Here is a 20,313-nt window from a genome sequence, read left to right on the forward strand (position 1 = left end):
TAAATATCTTGCATGTCTGCAGTTAACATTTTTGTTCAGCCTTTGTCCAGAAGTGCATGATCAATGTACCTTGGCACACGTTGCCTCAGAGGATTTTCCTGAGCCTTCTTTCATTCAGTTACTGGAAAATTGAAGATTTCAAAGATCTTCTGAAATAGAATTACTTCACTGGTAGTGTGTCTTAATGTGTTGGTTGCAGGAGCTGCTTAGGAAGTAACTGCAAAACTTGCCGTTTGGACTCTAAACTGCTTGTAGGACTGTGGCATTGTGATTCCAAGCGCGTTCTCAATCTTCTGGATTCTCTTAGTGCCCTCTAGTGACTAATTCTCTGAACAGTGCTGGGTTTTCATTGGAGAGAGACATTGAAGGGGTGGTTGTCTGCTGAAGGCAAGAGACAGGTAAATGCTCTCACGGTTTATCTAGGGCAGCACAGGCTTGTCCCGCAGAAGCAAGTAGAAATGCTCATCGAGCAGTAACAAATGACTGAATGCATGCACAGTGCTACTGTGGAAACAGTAGAGCTGAAACTAAGCATGAGTCAAATCAAGTGCAGACCAGTAGAAGAAAAGCTACTGGGCTGTCTCTGTGCAACACTTGAATGGTTTCAGTGAAGTGTGGCATTAGTGACATTTTCCTGAATAATAATCCACTGAGGCTTGAGAAGGGGCCACAGCACTTTGGTTTTCATTTGATACAGCAGCTGTAGGCTGGGCTGAGAGATTACTGACATTTCTTTAGTATGGTGACAGCATGCCAGGTTTTAGAAAACCAGATTGGTTCTTTCCTTAAGACTTTTTTTTGTTTAAAAATCCCAGAGAAAAAAAAGCCAACCGTTTTACAAAGCAGTTTGAACTACAGTCCAACACTGTGTCCTGATTCGTGTATTATTTGTCAATAGCGGGGGCATTTTTGTCTTTTCCTATTATTAGAGCTTTACACACAACATTGTAGTTGCTTGCACACTTGTCAGGGGGCATCCTGAAGATAATTCTTGGTGGATTGTTTCGGGAGCGTGGGCTCACCTTTACCTGAAAACACTATGGTAGATTTGCTCTGTTCCTGGAAAGGATGGGAGCAGACACAAACTCCTTTTGTACTTTTTGTTGTATCTACGCAAGTACAGAGTTAGGAAGTGCAGAGGCAGTTGTCAGAATGCACATACTTGTTTCTTGAAAAATCATGTTCTTGTGTAGTAGTTCACTATATTAAATTTCTCAATGAATTGACAACTCAATTTTAATGCAAATAGATCAGTGCTGTTACCATTGCTGTTCATTCTGCAGCATAAAGAGACCGTGGTTTGTTTCTGGTGCTAGTTTTGGTGTTTTTTGGAGGAGGAGGGTGTTTGCCTGTGTTCTTCCTTCTTTTAAGTAAAAATTCAAGTGCCTTCTTAGATGTTTAATTGCATCCATTAATACAGCCAGTGTAGGAGTTTGGTGAATCCAGGTTCAGGAACTGATTTATCTGGACTATTAAAATCTTATGACAATATGCTGAGGGCCAGATATGGAGGTGGTGTGCAAACTGGCATATATGAGACTTCTTTATGTTCTTACATTGTATTAGCCTCCCACTGGCTTCCCTGCACCTACTCAGTTGGCATGTAAGGGATGCTAGGGCGGTGTAATTTACGTGGTAAGGTCTTCTTACCATATAAGCATTAAGAATGTGTAATTGAAATGCATATCACCTTGTTTGAACTCACTTCCTTTTTTCCTTCTTACTCTATATTTGTACTGACAATACCACAGGACATAGACTTTATTGGCATGATTGGCATTTATAGAAATACAACTGTAGTTCTTCAACTGATACCTGTCCTGGTTGCAGCTGGGATAGAGTTGATTTTCTTCCTAGTAGCCAGTGCAGCGCTGTATTTTGGCTTTAGTCTGAGAATGTTGATTACACAGCAATGTTTTAGTTGTTGCTGAATAGTGCTTACCCTGATCAAGGGCTTTTCAGTCTCTCATGCTTTGCCAGTGAGGAGGGGCACAAGAAGCTGGGAGGAAGCACAGCCAGGATAGCTGACCTGAACTAGCCCAAAGGGGTATTCCATACCACAGAACATCACTGAGCATATATTAATCTTTGCTGCAGGATTCATGTGGCCTTTGGGTCTGAAGCAGCAGCCCCTGAGCACAGAACAGCTTTCACAGCGTGTCTGTTTGGTACAGACTTTGATTCTCTGACGAAAAGAATTAAGTCATGCTTGGAAAAAAAAGGTGCCAGTTCCAGGTGAATCACAGTGGTTTAATGACTGAAGGACATGGCAGAGCCACTGAACCTGACTGAGAAATGTTCACCTCGATTTCAAGATGGAAAAAGGAATACCCAAAATCACCCAAATGAAACTGTTCAAGAGACAGAACAACATCCGCTCTGTGGTAGCTTGCACAGAATTTCACTCAGCTGGAGCTAATGTTTATCTCAGAGAAAAGAACTATAAGGGGATAGAAAAGAGGTTTCCAAGAAACGGGATGGTCCTGATCTGAGTGAGGCAAATAAGGTCTTCTGGCAAATGAAACAGCGAGCCTAACATGAAGCTGTAAACAAGCAGAGAGATGAATGCGCTGTCAGAAGCTGCTGCGTGGAAAGACTTAACAAGAGAGTTCAGTGATTGAAAAACATCCTGCAGGCAGAGAAGGTAGTAGGGAACAGGGCAGATTCATAGCAGTAGGCATTCATCACCAAAACTCACTCTTTTGAATGCTGTTGGGTTAAATTAGTACAAAGTAAATTAGTATCTTTAAGTTTCAACTGCAATTTATGTGTAAGCTCACAGGGAAGAGGAGGTTTTTGATTTCTGTTTTGTCTAAAGCCTAAAGGCTGCTGATAGATGAATGCACAGCAGGAACTGATTTCATTCTCTACTTTGTTGCTAACCTAGGAAGGCGTAGAATGCCTTGTCCCACCTTCGCAAGCGGACAAACTATGCTAAAATGTGTTAAGAGTTAATCCTTGTAAGTTCTAAGCAGTCAATTTTATTTAATTGAATATTGAGTAAATGTGCGTTTAATGTCTCAGAATGTTCACAGGAAAAATCAGTGTGTATGATGACTACGACTGCCTGACAGCATTAATAATGTAACACGTTCTCTGTGCCCAGGTGGAACAAAAAGTCATCCTTAATGATGAGGAATGGGGCTCTTAAGTGTTCATCTGCTCAGTGTTTGCAGAATGCTCTTAACACATGGATGGTGGGTGGAACTGAGGCTGCTACAAAAAATTCTACAAGAGCTAAAGAACTAAGGAGTCATGCAGTGTTGTAACCTCTGGAGATAAAGTTAAGCATCCTCAATGCTTAATGCCCCAAGTCTGAAGTTTTAAAAGAATATACAGAGCAGACTGCACAATGACATACATAATGACATCTTTGTTTGCAAACCGCGAGGAAATTTGAAACATGAGCACAAAATATGGCACTATAAACCAAAACTGCCAAGTCATCTTACCCAAGGAAGGGGAAAACTTTTAAGGGGAAGAGAAAGAAGCGCAATGTCACTTACAGCATCTGCCCTACGGGCCTATCGAAAACTATCTCCGCTCTCCCTAAACCCCTTCCTATCCCAGTCTACCTCCCCTGCAGTTCCAGTGCCAGTATGGGTGAGTCTTTGGAAGAGCGGGGATGGTGACCTGCCGCTGCCCGGGCCGCGCAGCAGGAGCGGCTCCTGACGTCGCTCTTGGTCTCGCCCCGGCCGCGCGGGCTCTCCCGGCCGCGCTCCGGTGAGCGAGGGGCGGCGCGGCCGTTTCCGCCGCTCCGGGTCCGGCTGCCGCCGTGCGGGACGACGTCACCGGGGCTGGGCCGGCGTGGCGGCGCGGCGCAGTGCGGGGCCGGGCCGGGCGCCGCTGTGGGGAGGCCGCCGGGCGGGGCAGGGCCTGCGGTAGGTGCCGGTGCCGACGGGCGTGCGAGGGTCGCTCCGTGCGCGCCGGACGGGAGCCCCGGGGGGGGGGGGGGGGGGGGGGGGGGGGAGGCTGCGGAGCGTCTCGGCTGACTCGAGCGTTTGGGAGCCGCGGCCGTGGCGCCGGGCAGGTCCCGGGCAGGGCCGGCCCTTCCCAGCATCGCTGGTGGCTGCGGCGTGTTGGGTGCCACCGCAGGGAAACCGGGACCAGGTTCTGGCACGGGGAGAGACCTTTCCTGGCGTAGCAGGTGCCCAGGAGGAGCCGTGATGGCCGGGCCCTGCCTGCCACGCACGTCTGACTGCAGATAGCAGGCGGCAGAGCCGGTGTCGCCGAGGCCCTGCGGATTGGGATGCGCAGTTGTTGGTGTAACAAGCATCGAGTGCCAGAAATCGCTAGTGACGGTGTAAGCAGCCACGTTACACGGCAGGAGAGGTTTCCTGCCTCGAAGCTATTGCGATCACTGGGTCCATTCATCTGAGGACAGGGTCAAGTCCTCTGAACATGTCCTCTGGTGAACAGTTCCTGAACTGAGAAGAATGGGCAGTCAGGAATATTAGCTTCAACTCATAGTTTTAGGGTGACTTGCTGCTGGATTGGTGATCTGATACGCTGTCAACAGTAGCCTTTTGTTCTAAGTAACTGTAGGTCAACGTGTATTTTTGAGCCATTCTTCTGTTGCTAAAACATTGTCACTTACAATCTCTTTTTAACGAGAGAGGAAAATAAAGGGGGATCTAGTAGGAAGTGAAACTAATAGATTAACATAGGGACATCAACACCCTGGGTGCAAATGGCAAGGTGTTCAGGCATTGCTGAAGGAGAGTGTTAACACAGCTGTCTTGTGTCTGTGTGCAAGGGTTGTTAGAGCATCCGTCATGAATCTGATTGGGTTTCTGTTATGTTTCAGGTATCTCTCTTCTAATTTTTAACAAATTCTGATTGTGAGGGAATTACTTTGACCTGAAAGCTGATAAAAATACTCCTGCAAAGTAAGTACTCTGCTTATGAAAGACATGGGTCATATGAAATTCTCAGTAATTTGTGAGATCAGTGTCAAGGGTATCTGTACAGTCTGCACACGCTTCTCCTTCTGGTGGCCTCTCTAGGGACTTTATGTCTAATGAGCTTTCCCAACAAAATGCTCTTTCTGCTGGTGCCTTGTGGGGTGGGCATTGTCAAGGCCCATGTGTAGTTATGGTTATGAATTGCTTGTTCTGCTCTCTTACGTGGTATGCATCTTGGTCTGAAGAGGAGCAGTCTTGAGGAAACCTGTGGTACAATGTTAGCAATACTTCAGTAAGTGTCTTCTCACTCTCACCCTTCCTTCTTGCCCTCAGGCCCCAAATACAGTTAAAGTTACCCCAACTGCAGTCTTCTGTGAGGTGCTTGGCATTCGGTTTTTCATTGTGCAGTGTCTCTCTTTGGATGCTTGCATGTACCTGGGGTTTGTTCTGTGTAGGGCATCATCCCACAGCTGTGCTGAAGCACACTGAAGTGTGATGGTAAACATGAGTTTATGGAGTTATGCTTTTGATCACAGTGGGAGATAGGCAGTGAAGAATGGCATTGCATGGACTGAGTGTTACAGGAAGAGTGGAGCTTGAAATGTGCTGGAGGAAGTAGCAGAAAATGGAAATTTGGGAATTCTGTACAGCCAAAGTAGCAGAACAGGCAGGAGATTTTTCCCCAGGGAAAAAAAAAGACATTTGTTTTGATTACTAGTGTGTAGCTGTGAGGGTTTTCCTGTGGGGTGATGTGGAGCCATCCTTGTGCAGCGGCAGCCTTTGGTCGTAGGACAAGAGTGAGTAAAGAAAAGATCAGACTTCACTTATGAGCTATTTCTGTTTCTGGCAATGAGGGGCAGGACATTACGTGTGGTCCATTAATTCAGCAGATCTGTTGGGATCTATCCTGCTGTTTGGAGCATTTGGCTGGTTTACCTACCACAGTATGCACACTTTGGCTACAGGAGCGATTCTGATGAGACCCAAGGAGGCTGTTCAGCACTTGAATGGCACTAATCTGTGAGCAGGGAATAGTCATGCAGAGGGTGGCTTCTTCTCAGGAATTACTTCAATTCCTGCATTGAAATGGTATCAGCTTCTGGTTCCAAGCCTGTTTGTCATCAGCTGACTTCATCCAAGTGTTCAGCTTGTGTAGTCTGAACTTTGAAACCACATTCTTTGGGTGCTCCAGTAAAGTCTTGCGGAAATAGAACCCGCAAGAAACAGAGGATCAGACCCTGTCCTTGCAGCATAGTGTCTCTGCTGAATTCAGGAATGTGACTAGGAAGAAAAACTCAGTCATTGCGAAAACAGTTTTGCATTGAGCCTTAGCCTCAGCACAGGCAGCAGGAATGGTAGGATCAGTACCGGAAGGTGATTTCACATTGCAGCAGGGGTCTGGATCTGCAGCCAAGCCACAGCTTTGCTTTGTTGTCAACTTAGACTGAGGTCATGATTCATCTTAATTTAGCTTGAGTGAGTTGCAGATAAACGTAAGCCCATTGCTGTTCTTGGAACCCCTGGGAAGTGTGACATGAGTGACTGCTAATGATGTTAAATATTTCAGTCTCAGACCCCAGTGATGGTAGATGATGCCCAGGTAACCAAGATAGGCTCTCTGGTGTCTCATTTGTCCAAAAACAGAGGAGATGTGCCCATAAAACATATATACTTTGTGTTAAGAGATGGAGAGAAAAGGTTGTAACTAATATGAAGGCTGCACTCAGTATGTGAAGCGTTGAGAGATGGCTTGAACTTCAGTAAATGGAATTAAGCGAAGTTTTTCTTACTCAACCATATTATTCTGAGCTATTTTTCTTCCAGACACCTACCTGTGATGATTCCACCATCTACAACAACCCCTGTCAGTGATGCTGCACTCTTGCCAAATGTGGCTTCTCAGGAAATCTGGAGGTCACAAGTTCCAGGCTATTCTGGATCGGTCACACGGCACATAAGTCATCGGGCCAACAACTTCAAGAGACATCCAAAGAGGAGAAAACACATTCGCCCTTCTCCACCACCACCACCAAATACTCCGTGTCCTATTGATTTGATTGACTTTGGGGATCTTCAGCCTCAGAGGTCTTTCCTAGAACTCCTCTTTAATGGGTGCATTCTCTTTGGGCTCGAGTTCAGCTATGCCATAGAAACAGCCTATGTTACCCCTGTGCTGCTTCAGATGGGGCTTCCAGACCAACTGTATGGAATGGTGTGGTTCATCAGCCCTATATTAGGTAACCTTTCGCTATTTCTTCCGTCTTCTTTTTTTTTCTACTACACAAGGTGTATGTTCTTGTTTTGTCTACCTCAGCTGTTCATACAGTATATTCTGTGTGCTCTCAAGGTTAAGAAGCACTAGCTATAATTTTAGACAGCCAAATGGAGACTAATTCTTGCTGTGTCTTGCCTGAAATGGGCCCAGTGTGACCAAAAGGTCAGTTCTTTTAATAGCTTATGAACCTCTTAGATTTTGTGCAAGGGTAAGCTTTGTTTGCTCTGTTCCTATATTTAAAAAGTAGCAAAAGAGGATCAATATATCCATTCATGTCCCTAGGGAAAAAAGCATACACAGTTCCCTGGGATGTGTGAAAAAGGCACGGTGGTATTGCCTTCTCGTGTTTAACTTTTTAAAGCAAAGCCTTCTGATAATGAAGGGTCATCAGCCACTACTGTTACAGGCCTTAGCACACAGGCAGGGGTGAAAGCATATCTATTGCTACGGGAAGAACCATAGGAGGGGCTGTTACCGTGTGGAAACTTCGTTCTGCCTGTTCCCATGCTTGTGCAGTGTGCTTCAGAAGGAGTAGATAGGCTTCTACTCGCAGGCTGGCCCAGGGTAATGCAAGTACCTTTCCGACTTGCCTGTTTGCTTCCTGCTGTCTTCCAAGTTAATTCTTAAGGGGAGTTCCCATTTAGGATGGGGTAGATGAAATAGTGTGTAAGGAACTGCCATGGCAATGAGCAGTGGCACGTTAGGTTATTCAGTCCCTGGCCTGGACAGTGCCAAGCAATACGCTTTTTGTGCATCTGGGTGACTCCTACTGACTGAGGATATTGCTGTGCCATGGTGTCCTGCCTTTACTTGCCTTTTAAGCTACTTAGTTTAACTCCCATGTGAAACAGGCTCATAGAAAAATGCTACTTATTGGTGATTCCTTTTTACTAGGATTCTTGCTACAGCCTTTGCTGGGAGCCTGGAGCGACAGATGCACATCAAGATTCGGGAGGAGACGACCTTTCATTCTGGTCTTAGCAATAGGTGCGTCTTTCAGAAGTGATGGGCATAACACTTGGCATGTAGAACCATCTCCCTTCTGTGACATCCCCTGTGGCACTAGGCTGAACAAAATGTCTTCGAAATGTTGGGTGTTGTGGATCTGAAGGTGGTGAGTGGCACCAAGGTGATGCTTTGGCAGCTGGAGATCCACGCAATCTTGTCTTGTCAGAGTCTGAAGAGGTGATGTTTTGAGGGTCAGGGATGTTTTTCTGTAACCAAAACCAACTCCAGACATTTGTTAAGTTTGAACAGTGGAAAAGGGTTATGTATATCCTATAAGCCACGCTTATTCCCCAGACTGTATGGTCTGTACAAGGGCAATTGTGCTTGCTGCAAGGTTGTGCAGGTAGTATAATGCTTTTAGAGCATGGAGCACTGGAGATTTCTTTACTTACAAGCAGTCAATTGATTGATTTCAATTTGGTTTTGTTCCCAGGAGCGTTGCTTGGGCTCTCGCTTATGCTTAATGGCAAAGATATAGGAAGCACCTTGTCTGACACTGTGAATAACCACAAATGGGGTATCATTCTTACGGTCTGTGGTGTTGTCCTCATGGACTTCAGCGCAGATTCAGCAGACAATCCCAGTCATGCCTACATGATGGATGTATGCAGCCCAGTGGATCAAGACAGGGGCCTCAACATCCACGCTTTGTTAGCAGGTATGCTTTGTTGGTGCTTCCTGGGTGACGTGAGACCTAAGTAAACAAGCCCTCTGCCAGAAGGCAGAGTGTAAATCACTGGTGTTTTCCTGTATAAGCCTAATAACCAAACACCTGGAGAGGTGACTCTAATTAACTTTGAAACCAAACTCATGCTTACTGTAAAAGGCTTTTGTAACTACCAAAAGTCAAACAAGACACAGTCTTGGGTTGTTCATCTGAAGGTCCCTCAGCATCATTTATAACATCTATGGAAACAAAATCCCTTGAGGGAAGAGGTTCAGCTTCCTGCAGGTGTGGAAAATACCTTTTTTAGTCACTCTGTTGGAGGGGAAAGCACGTACTGGGCACTGTGATCCCTCACTGCTGTCATCTTCAATTGCTGTACTGTTCTAGGCTAGTTTTTGTCACCAGCAGGAGACTGTTTCCCACTTGAATGTGGTCATAAGAAAGAAAGGATAGTGTCGTAGGCCTTCCTCCTTCTTAATGGAGTGAGAGTGGTATCCAGTGCCCTCAGAACTTCTATGTTCATTGGTAGTAAATGCAGTGGCAGTTTTGTATGCTGCCAACATGTTGAATAATGAGCTTGCTACACTTCTGAAGTGATTCAGTCTGTCTTGGACACAGTTAGATCTGTGTTCCTCTAACTGAGTGAGGAAAATGGATTTTCACTTACTTTCAGGAAAACAGTCTTAGCTGACTGGTTGCAGAGCCTTGCCACGAGGCTGGTGGACACTTCTGTTTTACGGACTGAAATAGCTGAAGGTAAAGTGGTTTGTTCATGGCAAAGAAAGAACTATAGTTTTTAATTATTTGTACCATCACTTTTACAGCACTGACCTTCTCTCTCTCTCTGTACTATGTTCGTACATCAGACTGTCCTTGTGGCATGGATAACTGTGCTTATTACTGCATTTGAATGGAAAAGGGCTTGAGTAGTAAACCAGAACTAACACGTTGGATTCTACTCACGAATCATTAGACAAATAGTGCTGTTACTGACTTCCAGGATTGGCTAGGGAAGATAATCTTGGCTCTGTTTTTCCACCAGGTCTTGGAGGTGGCTTTGGTTATGTTGTTGGAGGAATACACTGGGATAAAACCAGTTTTGGAAAAGCTGTGGGAGGGCAACTTCGTGTCATCTATGTCTTCACCTCAGTTACACTGACTATCACTACTGTACTGACTCTAATTAGCATTCCAGAAAGGCCCTTAAGGTCCTTTGTCAGGAAGAAAAAGGTGATGAAGAGTCCAAGTCTTCCTCTCCCTCCTTCTCCACCTTTCTTCTTTGAGGAGGGTGTAAATGAAAACTTTGCTTCTCATAACTCAGCTCACTTACATGCAAGTTTTACGAGTCCCGTTTCCCCCCTGAGCCCACTCACACCCAAATATGGCAGTTTTATCAGCAGAGACAATTCCTTGACAGGAATTAATGAGTTTGCATCATCATTTGGGACTTCAAATATTGACAGTGTGCTTATAGACTGTTTTACAGGCGGGCACAATAGTTACGTAGCACTTCCAGCCAGCCTGCCCAGACAGCCTGTCAGTGTCAGCTTTCCTCGGGTGCCTGATGGCTGTTACCAAGGACAAAATGGAGTTTTGGAGCAAGGGGAGAGCAGCATAACACCGGGGCCTGACGGCGAGGTGCTGAGGGTGGGCTCACTGGATACGATAAAGCCACGGTCGTCAGGGATCCTGAAAAGGCCTCAGACCTTGGCCATTCCAGATATCGTAACAGGACACTGTCCAGAAAATAGCAGAAGAAGAAACGTAACCTTCAGCCAACAGGTAAGGGCAGAAAATCAATGCTATGACCATGTAAACCTGAGCATTCTTTTAATTTCTTCTATAGTTTTAAGCGTGGGATGCACAAATTCATCATTTCAGACTGCTCGTGGCAGTTTGCTCGTGAAAGTCATGGGAGCAGCATACCTGCTGTGACCTTATTGGTAAAAGACAGGGTAGGATGTGAATTATGACTGTCAGTCTGTCAGCTGCCTTTGTTAAGACAGCAGAAATGGGAGCATTCTTCTCTCACTGGGCCATGCGTGAAAGTTAGGTTGGTATATTTAGCCCTGGTTCATGACCCAGGGAGCTGCCACACAAGAGCAGAAAAAGGCACGTTTTTATTGAGCCTGTATCTTCCCTTTTCACAGACATACCTGCAAGATAGGGCCAGGGATAGGATTCTCCCGTGAGCTTCTCCTTATGGCAGTCATGCTATCTGATTCCAGCAGGGAGGTGAGGTTTCCCTTGCCCAGGCATAAGACTGACCTCAATTCCCACTGTTGGTGATAACTTGGAATGTCTGAGACCCCATTTTTTTATGATCCAGGATGAGGTAAACTGTCCTCTGTTGGGTTTGGGGTTGTTTTTTTTGGGGGGGCTTTTTGTTTGTTCGTTGCTGTTATTGTCCTTAGACCAAATTTGTGAGAGCAGACTTCCTTAGGGCCAGGACTTTACATACTGTGCACACAGAGATTTGGCATCAAGGTTAGCAAGCAGTGCGTTTCAGTTGAAACCAGCCTCTTCTTCCTTGATGTCTCCAAAACTTCAGGAGCCAAATTCACCTGGCTGTGGGTGCCGCCTTCCCTATGCTAGCATCTGGAAGTGGTTGCCAAATACCCTAGAGAAATGAAGAGTACTGTTCGAAGTATACTGAACGCTGTAGTACAGTGCTGCCATTTAACACTTGTTCCATGGCTGAATTTACAGTTTCTAGACTGTTCTTAATCTCCTGAATACACTGTTCTTTATGTCAACGTACTGCAGTAGCAGAGTTTAACTTTCAGATGATCAGATAGGCGTGTGATATTGCATAAGTTTGCTCAAAGGATGTTTGTGTTTTTCTTACTGTGCGTGTTGACCTGGGAGTTCTTATGGTGCAGGTTGCTAATATCTTGCTGAATGGTGTAAAATATGAGAGCGAGCTGAATGGATCAAGCGAGACCACTGAGCAACCACTCTCCATGAAACTCCTTTGTTCCACCATCTGCCAGATGCCCAAGGCTCTCCGCAATCTCTGCATCAACCACTTCCTAGGTATGCAGAAAGTGCTGTCTTGCTTTCGCTGTGAAGTACTCTCCCTCATGTGAATGCTTTTACATGTTTTATCTATGGCTGCTAACTTGAGAGGACTTGATTTGTTCCATATACACTCCCCAGTAAGGTACTTTCTGGTATTCAGTTTCTTAGAACTCTGAGAAAGATAAAAACCCAAACAACAAATCAGTAAAGCCTACATTCCTATATTTATTTGCTCTTTAAAACCACTCTGAAGCTGGAACTACCTAGCAGAAAGATGAGAGTAGTTGTATTTCCCTGCTTATACTTCCCTCCCTTTGACAGCATGTGTGTAGGGGTCCTAGAACACTCTGTGTGGGGGTGCAAGAGTGCTCAGAACCTGTGCGTTGTTACCTTAACTTTTGCCAGTGTGTGACTGATGCTTACGAAGGGCTTGCAAGCAGTCCAGTTTACATGAAGTTGAGCTAAAGGTGTAACAGGTAGTTAATATGCTTTGACTGTGAAAGGAATCAAGATATTGCCTGCATCAGGGGATATGATGCTTGTTTGTGAGTAGGAGGTTTTTAACTCTGTCAGAGGTGCTCTAGACGCTGCAGCCATGACATAAGAAGCACTCCTTCCAGTGATATGTGGGAGGACAACAGCAACCTGAAACAACTACACAATGAGCCACTCTGAGCGTTGTCCTGTCAAAACCTGAAGGCAGCTCAGGCTGCTGTCATCTATTTTCTGTCTTGCTAAACCAGTATTCTGTGGCCTACAGTCAGCCTCTAGGATTCTGCTTAGGAATTCAAGGGATAAACTTTGGTCTTTAAAATCCTGATTGTCTTTGACAAACACTGTAGCATAATGCGTGGGGAGCAACAGTCACAGATAAATGTGACTTGCAAGGGGAAACAGATACTCTGCAATCCTAATAGGTGACTTTCTGGCTTCTTTCAGGATGGCTTTCGTTTGAGGGGATGTTACTCTTCTACACTGACTTCATGGGAGAAGTCGTGTTTCAAGGGAATCCAAAAGCGCCTCACAACTCAGATGAGTATCAGAAGTACAACGCTGGGGTCACCATGGGCTGCTGGGGAATGTGCATCTATGCATTCAGTGCTGCTTTCTATTCAGGTACTTGGTAAAGCCTTCTTAGCAGCTGCTGTGAGAAGGATGCACCCATTCCTTAAGTGGTGTTTCTGCAGCAAGTAGTCTTGCATTTATGTTGCGCATAGCCTGTGTGCAACTCACATGGCATGAGTGCTGAAGCAGACTGTTCTTGTTCACCATATATCTCAGCTAGTTATCTTGTGCAGATGCAGTCAGCAGTCCAGTGAAAACGCGTCTCTGTTAGTGTATAGTTCCTTTCACAAGTGGCATTTTAAATGTACGTTGAATCCAGAAATACATGCAGCCACCATAGGCACAGCTTTGGCACAGCAGCATTCAGGGCCCATGTGCCCCTGGCGTAGTACCCCATGTCATGTGCCACCCGAGTACCTTGTTGTGTGTGTAGTGCATCTGCCTGCTCTGCCTCCTGCCTTTGGGGAGGAATTCCCATTTACTCCTCTGGCTTCAGCTCTGCCATGTCCTCCACACAGATAGGGCAGCAAGGCTGCATCATGGCAGTGGGATTTGGAAGGCGTCATTGGTGCTCATGTTTAAGCCACCAGTTACTCAAAGATTTAATGGTTGCTGCTGAGACGTGGCTACCTAAGAGGTAGGGCCCAAAGGTGCACCCTTTGGGTCCAGTGACAGGCTAGTGGCAGGGAGGGTTGCAGTTCACCCCAAATGCCATGCCATTGTCTTGCAGCCGCGCTGGAGAAGCTGGAGGAGCGGTTCAGCACACGGACCCTGTACTTTGTGGCATATTTGTCCTTCGGGCTCGGCACAGGTCTGGCCACACTCTCCAGGAATGTCTATGTGGTGCTGTCGCTGTGTGCTACCTACGGCATCCTCTTTGCCACGCTCTGCACGCTGCCCTACTCCCTGCTGTGTGACTACTACCAGAGCCATGAGGTGAGCCCTGGGCCAGGGAGGGAAGAGGGGCTCCCGTGGCACCTCCAGACCCCTTACAGTGTGTCCCTCACAGTTTGTAGGCTCACAGGCGGAGGGCACACGGCGTGGGATGGGCGTTGACATCTCCCTGCTGAGCTGCCAGTACTTCCTGGCGCAGATCCTCGTGGCCCTGGCCATGGGACCACTGACAGCAGCTGTGGGCAGTGCCAGCGGTGCCATGTATTTCGCCAGCCTGGTGTCCTTCCTAGGCTGTCTCTTCTCCTCCCTCTGTGTCACCTATGAGCTGCCGCCCACCGAGGAGCTGCCTCCCACGGAAGAGCAGCGCCCGCTCTTGCCCCACGCGCGGAACGAATAAATGGGAGAAGACGCCACAGCCTCTGCTGCCTCTTTGTGTCACCCTCAGCCTCCCCACCATGGCCCGTTAGGCTCTTGTGCCCCCAGTCCGGCAGCAGTGGGCCTGGCAAACAGCAAGAAGGTCTGCGCTGCTTCGCCAAGCTTTCCCGTGCTCACGGGAGGCGGCAGCACGTGGCACCGCTCATCCTTCCGCTGAGGTGGCAAAGGCCTGTCTGTGCCCCCGCTCCCTCCACCTGTGCCATGGTGCCATCATTCCCAGGGGGACAAGTGGTGGTGTCCAGCCTGAGGGAGGGGATCTGGAAGTGTGGTGCATGGGCAGGGTGACCATGATTTCTCAGGTGGCAGCAAGCTGCAGGGCTGCGCGTGCCACTGAGGGCACCGCCATGGGCAGAAGGTGCCATCTCATGGCCAGGCAGAGCGGCCCTGTCCTCGATCACTGTGGCCTTGAGGAGCAGTGGGGCCAACCTGCAGGACCTGGCCTCTGCCTGTGGTAGGCCTGGCTCTGGAAGAGGCTTTTCAAAACTTTGGAAAGGCTGAGGGTGACTGGTCCTGCTCGTGTGCTGGGAGCGCTCTGCCAAGCCCCGTGTGCTCCTGAGTGGGCAGAGCTTGCACCAGCAGAACTGTTCCAGGAAGCTGCTGTGGGGTGAAACTGCAGCAGCCCAGCTCCCAAACCCTGCTCTGTGAGTTCTGGCTGTGGTTCATGGTGATGGTTGCGTATTTCCTTCCACGTTAGACTTAAGACTACGAGGGCTTATGATGAGTTAGCAAGAGGATGGGCAGTTGTCTGTAACCCAGCTTTGGGGAGAAGAGTTTTTGCATGCGTTTCCCTTGGGTAGAAGCTTACTCTCAAAGTTAAGTTGGTAATTTAAGAAAAATCATTTGCGTGAAAGCCTGCAAAACATCATCCTTGTTTTTTCATACAGTTGTACCTTGAGACAGTCTGCAATCTGCATGGGGATCAGTGACCAAGTACTTGGCAGCTGGAGCTGCATCTTCTGTATCTCACTGAAACTACTAAAATGGTTTTGGGTTCCATTTTGGGTTCTGTGAAAATGCTTACTGTGATTTTGGAAGGTGGTAAATGGGTGAGCTCTCTTACCAGTTAAGCCTGGGAGTCTTTTGAGAGCAAAGGCAAAAATGGAAATAAAGTCAAAACTATTTTTAGGGTCCCTGTTAGCCTGCCTCTCTACTTGGGTAGGCAGCCAAAGTTTACCAAGCCTCATGGGCATTTTGGTACCATGTGTGCTGTGCATGGCATCCCTGCAGAGGTTATTTTAGGTCCAGAAGAGGGATTTCTCTGGAGGGTCTCTTTTTTGGAATGAGTTCTACTTGACTTTTTACCTAAGTTCATTCTGATGCTTCGTCTGCGATGCCAAGATGAAACAGCTTGTATAATCTGTAGCTGTTGTGGCTTAGTACACTCCAGTGCTGAAATCATCATGTACAACTCCTAAGAATCTCTCAATCGTCTGCCCCTGAGCATTACTTTTCGTATCTTAGAAGCAAGTCTCATGCTACTCAGCATTTACTTAAGTGGAGGAACACCACTGAAGTTACGAAGTCAAGAACTCAAGAGGTAAAGGACGGTCAGATTGATGAGTCTGTTCACCTTCCTTTTCTTTGTTTGGGCTTATGTAGTGTCGTATCTGCAGGAATATCTGTGACATACCATTTCCTTGATGATGGGACAGCTGTTCCCAAGACTGCTCAGGACAAAGCTAGAACAGAATAGCGTAAGAAACTGCGCATTTGGCACTTCTGATTTCTGACAATCTAAAGACTTTGGAAAGTTGCTTTCGTGTTGCTCTGCTGTGTAACCTTAATTTCTCTTCCTTATCTCACCAAACTTTTAAACTAAAAAATACGTGTGGTTTTTCTTTTAGTCCAGTGTTAAAGTGTTTTATGTTTTGTAGCCAGCATCATTGCACTAAATGGATCATAAGCACTTTCCTTTTCCAGGCAGCTCAAGCTGCAGATCATTTTATTGCAAATGAGGATCTTCAGAAGGTTCTTGATGAAATCAGTGTAGTTGATGGTAACTTTCGTCTTTGCTTCCATCTATATTATGAAATACTTTTATATAGTGATAAAACAATTGCCCCTGTGCATTGCCCAATAGAATATACATGACATTTTCTATTTTATGTGATACAGACTTTATTTTGCAGATATATTTATGCAGTGTTCACATACGTAGGACTTGAAGGTCAACATCAGTGTCTGCTAATTTGGAACTTCAAGCAGTACTGGTGATACCTGGGAAAAACACCAGAGCCTGCCACCACCCTGCAGACTTGGAAGTGATACCAAATCCATAGAAATAACTTTAATAAGAGGCATTACTTACTTACTTGATTACTTTCTTCCTTTTACTACTTTGTGTTTTACAGAACTGACTGTGCGGTCACTGTTGAGCTGCGAGTGCAAAGTGAGGTTTACCTTTAGGATGTAAACGCTTCAAATACTCTGTCTAAATCTGAGCTGCTGTTTGAGGAGATGCATGAGTTTAGGCAGGAAAGCGATTTTACGCTGTGCTGTAGTTTAATCTCTTCAGTGGTGCCTAAAGGTTAATTTTGATGAAGTTCTTATCATTAAAGGTTGCTTGATGGCGATTATTTGTGGATGTTCATAAATGGATTTAGAACACATGTACAGAAGTAGGGAAAATGGGAAGAGGAACAGAGAAAGAAAGTGTGTTATCAATTGTCTCACGTTTGTAATTCAGCAGCATGTGTCTGCAGTTCACTTGGCCTCTGCCGTGTCTCTCAGAAAAGACAACCTAATGATTTTGGAGCTCCTGCTGCACCTTTGAATGAAGAGAATGAGTCTCCTCAAACCACATCAAACTTGCATGACTGAATATATAGAAAAAGACAAAGCTATATTGGGAACTAGCTGAAGAGAGTTGTCTAGACAGTTTTATTTTGTACTAAGGCACAGTCATCTTGAACTCTATAGGAGATGCATTTTATTTACTAAAACCAGACTTTGTCTTCTGGTAAAAGGTGGCTTCCTTAATGAATATGTTGTCCATCCCTCAGATCGAAAGACTGTGAGAGACTCTTAGATGCCATTAACACAACACCCCGTGGGTTGTATTAAGTACAACATCTTGCGAATTGGCCCTGTGCAGAATGGTAAATGTGTGGAATAATGAGTATTTTTGGTGTACGCAGCTTGTGCCTCATGGCCCCCCTGCGGTGGCAGCCAAGGAGTTTTATGTGAGACCTGACAGGCAACAACATGGGTTAATCAGATGAATTCAGGTGCAGTCTACAGACCGAGAGAAGTCTGCAGTGGGGTTGGTGCAGTATTTGCCAGGTACATAAGGCTCTTGTTTGGTTTTGCCATTTCTAGGATCCAGCAATACCTTTCTTGAACAAAGAGTAACAGATTTTGTTGCAATAGCCAATGGATTGGCCAGCAGAGGAATCACAGCATCAGAGCACAAACGAAGAGTTTTGGCTTCCATGAGTGCAGTGCTAACCAAGCTTGCAAGAGCTACTTAAGTAATGAGGGAGGATTTAACTCAACTGCTATGAAGAATTACTATGCTGGAGATTCAGTCTTCATCTGTAGCTTTCTTCAAGCTCAGCTTTTGCTCTGCATCAGCCCAATGATAACTCTGCTTCTGGCTTACGCTCACTCCTTGTGTGCAGTTGGGGTTTTTTAGCCCACACATCTTCTGGGGGACCAGAGGAAGGTGACAGTAATAACTGAGTAAGTTCAGCAGCTCCTTCCTACCTGGAAAGGAAAGTTCTTGCTCCGTTTGCACTAGCCCTTGCTGTAGGGAGAGTATTTAGTGCAGTGCCTACAGTAACACATCCTTGAACCTTGCAGGGGACCTGGTAGGGCAAGAGAAAAGATGAGAAGACCCCACTGTGGGAAGCACGACCTCAGCACCAGCAGACTCACCTCTTGGTACTTCTTCAATTTACCTGGCATTATTACTGTGCCTTGCAACAGTAGTGTCTGATGCTAATGGTCACTCACCCTGTTGCATTAGAGAGCACCCCCACAGCACGTCAGGATTCAAAAGGACATGAAGCAACTCCTTTCCTGCCTTGTGTATGATTGTGGGATGTTTTATTTAATAACAAATTCATTCTTTTTTTCCTTTTTAATAGGAAAATTTCACAAAAGAAACCTTGCACATCCATCTTCCTGTGTTGGAAGCAGAAGGCTCCAAAAAGGAAAGCTGTGTGGTACCTTTAGGTTCTGATAGGAGGAACAGGGCAGATGCAGACAAGTCCAGAGTAAGCTAGAGAGGAACTTGCTAGAAACCCTGTACCAGAGTATAGCCACTGGTCTGTATAAAGTGTGACTCTCAACATCAGCTGTATGGAAGAATGGGAGAGCGCGTATTAGAAAAGCAATACCACCTTTCACAGCCTCACCCACTTCAGTTCTTAAAGCAGCTTCTCTTTCATCCGTAAGCAGAAATAAAGGCATTCTCAGAATCGTGATGTTGTTAAAAGCAAGCAGGTCCCTCTCTTTAGAGTGGTTTTTCTCCTCTGCCTCTGTCAGGGCAATTGCACTACAAACCTCAGTGCACAACGGGAAACTTGTCTTCGCCTGACCTTTGTAGTTGTGAAAGTTACACCAAAGGAAACCCCAAAAAGCAAGAGGTGCATCTAAGGTGGGAGAGACTACAGTGGATTTCTTGTTTCTCAGGTAGGTTCAAATGTGATGCAAGTGGTAAGATCTGCATCCTGCTTCGTGCAAACCTTGCTCCCTCTTTACCCAAGATGGGAATCTTTCCCTTCTGCTTGTAAATGAATGAACAGGCACAGAAACTCTCTGGAGAAACTAAGCAGAAACGCAGCTACAGAACCATTTGCATTTGTTTGTGTCGGGCCTCTCCTGGAGCCCCGGACTGTCATGTAACAATAAATCACTGTCAGGAGCCAAAACGCTTGAGTGCAGCAGGCAAATGGAAGTAACCGTGCCATTGCTGCAGAAAGGGCGGCGCTAGAGCGGATGCTGCGCCTTTAGCAAAGGCCATAAATGATCTGGCATGGTTCTGTACCTGCATGGCAGCAGGAAAACCCCTTTTACACCGCAGCAAGAGTAAACGCTCCAGAGCAGGGTTTGGAGAGAGCAGCACAGCCGAACAGAGCGCGCAAATGACACTTTAATGCACTCGGAGGGGGCGGCGGGGCAGGGCGCGATCCCGCTCACGGAGCCCTCGCTCGGGGCCTCTCACGGTTCCTCGCCGGGCACAGCAGAGCCATCCGCGGCCTGCGCGGCAGCCTCCTGCGCTCGCCGCCGCCGCAGCCGCTCGGCGCCGGTCACCGTCATGGGGTGGAGCGGCAGGAACCCGGCCAGACCTGCAAGGAGAGGCGGTGAGCAGCGGCCGCCAGCCCCGGGCCCCCGCCCCGCAGCCCGCCCGGGCCTACCCAGGAGCTTCTCAGCGGGGCGGGAGAGCTGCGCGCCGCAGCCCAGCCAGTGCCGCAGCCGCTCCAGGTTGAGCCCCGCCACCTTCTCGCCGTGGCTGTTGGGCAGCGGGTCGAGGCAGCCCAGCTGCTCCAGGTACTTCCCGTCGCGGGCGCGCCGGTTGTGCGCCGCCACGAGGCGGTAGAAGGGCCGGTTGGTGCAGCCGCCCCGGGCGAAGCGGATCACGACGTGGCCGCCGCGGTAGCCCTTGAGGAGGCGGCTGCCTGCGGAGAGAGCGCGGCGGTCACGGACACGGGACACGGGACACGGGACACGGACAGGGCCCCGCGGGCCGCGCCCCCCGGCACTTACCGAGCTGCACCATGGCGGCGGCCGGGCCCTCTCTGCGGCGCGGGGTGATGACGTACGACGGACCCTCTGCAAACATGAGAGCTGCTGCTGATTCTGGCTTTTTAGCAAAACTATTGCCATTTTCCCTTGTCTTGACCTTCTTTGCCCTTCAATGATGGCTTGTGTTGGGTCTCTCATTGCTTGTGGTGTAAGTGCTGAGGCAGAAGCAGCACTGCGATGCAGCTCTCTGGGCTTCAACCTTGCAACATGCTGGAGGCGAGAATAGGCTAACTGGGCATCATTTTGTTGGTGCTGGGCCTGACGCTCTTCCAAGCAATGGGAAAATGGGCTCCTGT

At 47.2% G+C, this 20,313-nt stretch overlaps 3 protein-coding genes across 10 annotated transcripts in view; 1 reads left to right on the top strand and 2 right to left on the bottom strand.

The window, feature by feature from the left end:
* The window catches only part of LOC130599605 (collagen alpha-1(I) chain-like), a 46,520-nt gene extending 42,244 nt beyond the window's left edge, over positions 1-4,276 (bottom strand). The window contains exon 1 of the mRNA XM_057410209.1: positions 3,634-4,276. Coding sequence (XP_057266192.1) covers positions 3,634-4,276 — 643 coding nt within the window. The remainder of the gene's footprint in view (positions 1-3,633) is intronic.
* The window catches only part of SLC45A1 (solute carrier family 45 member 1), a 56,488-nt gene extending 42,239 nt beyond the window's left edge, over positions 1-14,249 (top strand). For 3 of the 7 annotated variants that reach the window (XM_057410239.1, XM_057410235.1, XM_057410240.1), the window contains 8 exons: positions 6,729-7,141; positions 8,074-8,166; positions 8,621-8,845; positions 9,897-10,636; positions 11,737-11,890; positions 12,815-12,991; positions 13,671-13,876; positions 13,950-14,249. In XM_057410239.1, coding sequence (XP_057266222.1) covers positions 6,742-7,141; positions 8,074-8,166; positions 8,621-8,845; positions 9,897-10,636; positions 11,737-11,890; positions 12,815-12,991; positions 13,671-13,876; positions 13,950-14,231 — 2,277 coding nt within the window. In that variant the 5' untranslated portion in view covers positions 6,729-6,741 and the 3' untranslated portion in view covers positions 14,232-14,249. Of the gene's footprint in view, positions 1-3,809; positions 3,882-4,807; positions 4,890-6,728; positions 7,142-8,073; positions 8,167-8,620; positions 8,846-9,896; positions 10,637-11,736; positions 11,891-12,814; positions 12,992-13,670; positions 13,877-13,935 lie in introns of those variants that run through there. The other 4 variants (XM_057410237.1, XM_057410236.1, XM_057410238.1 and 1 more) reach the window with 4 other exon arrangements.
* A 5,173-nt stretch (positions 14,250-19,422) lies between these two features.
* MRPS16 (mitochondrial ribosomal protein S16) lies at positions 19,423-20,036 on the bottom strand. 2 transcript variants are annotated; one of them, XM_057410210.1, is made up of 3 exons: positions 19,979-20,036; positions 19,630-19,890; positions 19,423-19,560 (listed from the first exon to the last, which is right to left on the bottom strand). In XM_057410210.1, exons 1-3 carry the CDS (start codon positions 19,989-19,991, stop codon positions 19,433-19,435), a joined length of 402 nt encoding a protein of 133 aa, XP_057266193.1. In that variant the 5' UTR covers positions 19,992-20,036; the 3' UTR covers positions 19,423-19,432. The 2 variants fall into 2 exon arrangements, with proteins under 2 accessions (XP_057266193.1, XP_057266195.1); XM_057410212.1 differs by having other exon boundaries at positions 19,630-19,886; positions 19,975-20,036.
* Between the last annotated feature and the right edge of the window lie 277 nt (positions 20,037-20,313).

This window comes from Pezoporus wallicus, unplaced genomic scaffold (assembly GCF_028554395.1).
Source record: "Pezoporus wallicus isolate ANWC-B61680 ecotype Strahan unplaced genomic scaffold, APGP_CSIRO_Pwel_v1 contig_14862, whole genome shotgun sequence".
NCBI classification, from domain to species: domain Eukaryota; kingdom Metazoa; phylum Chordata; class Aves; order Psittaciformes; family Psittacidae; genus Pezoporus; species Pezoporus wallicus.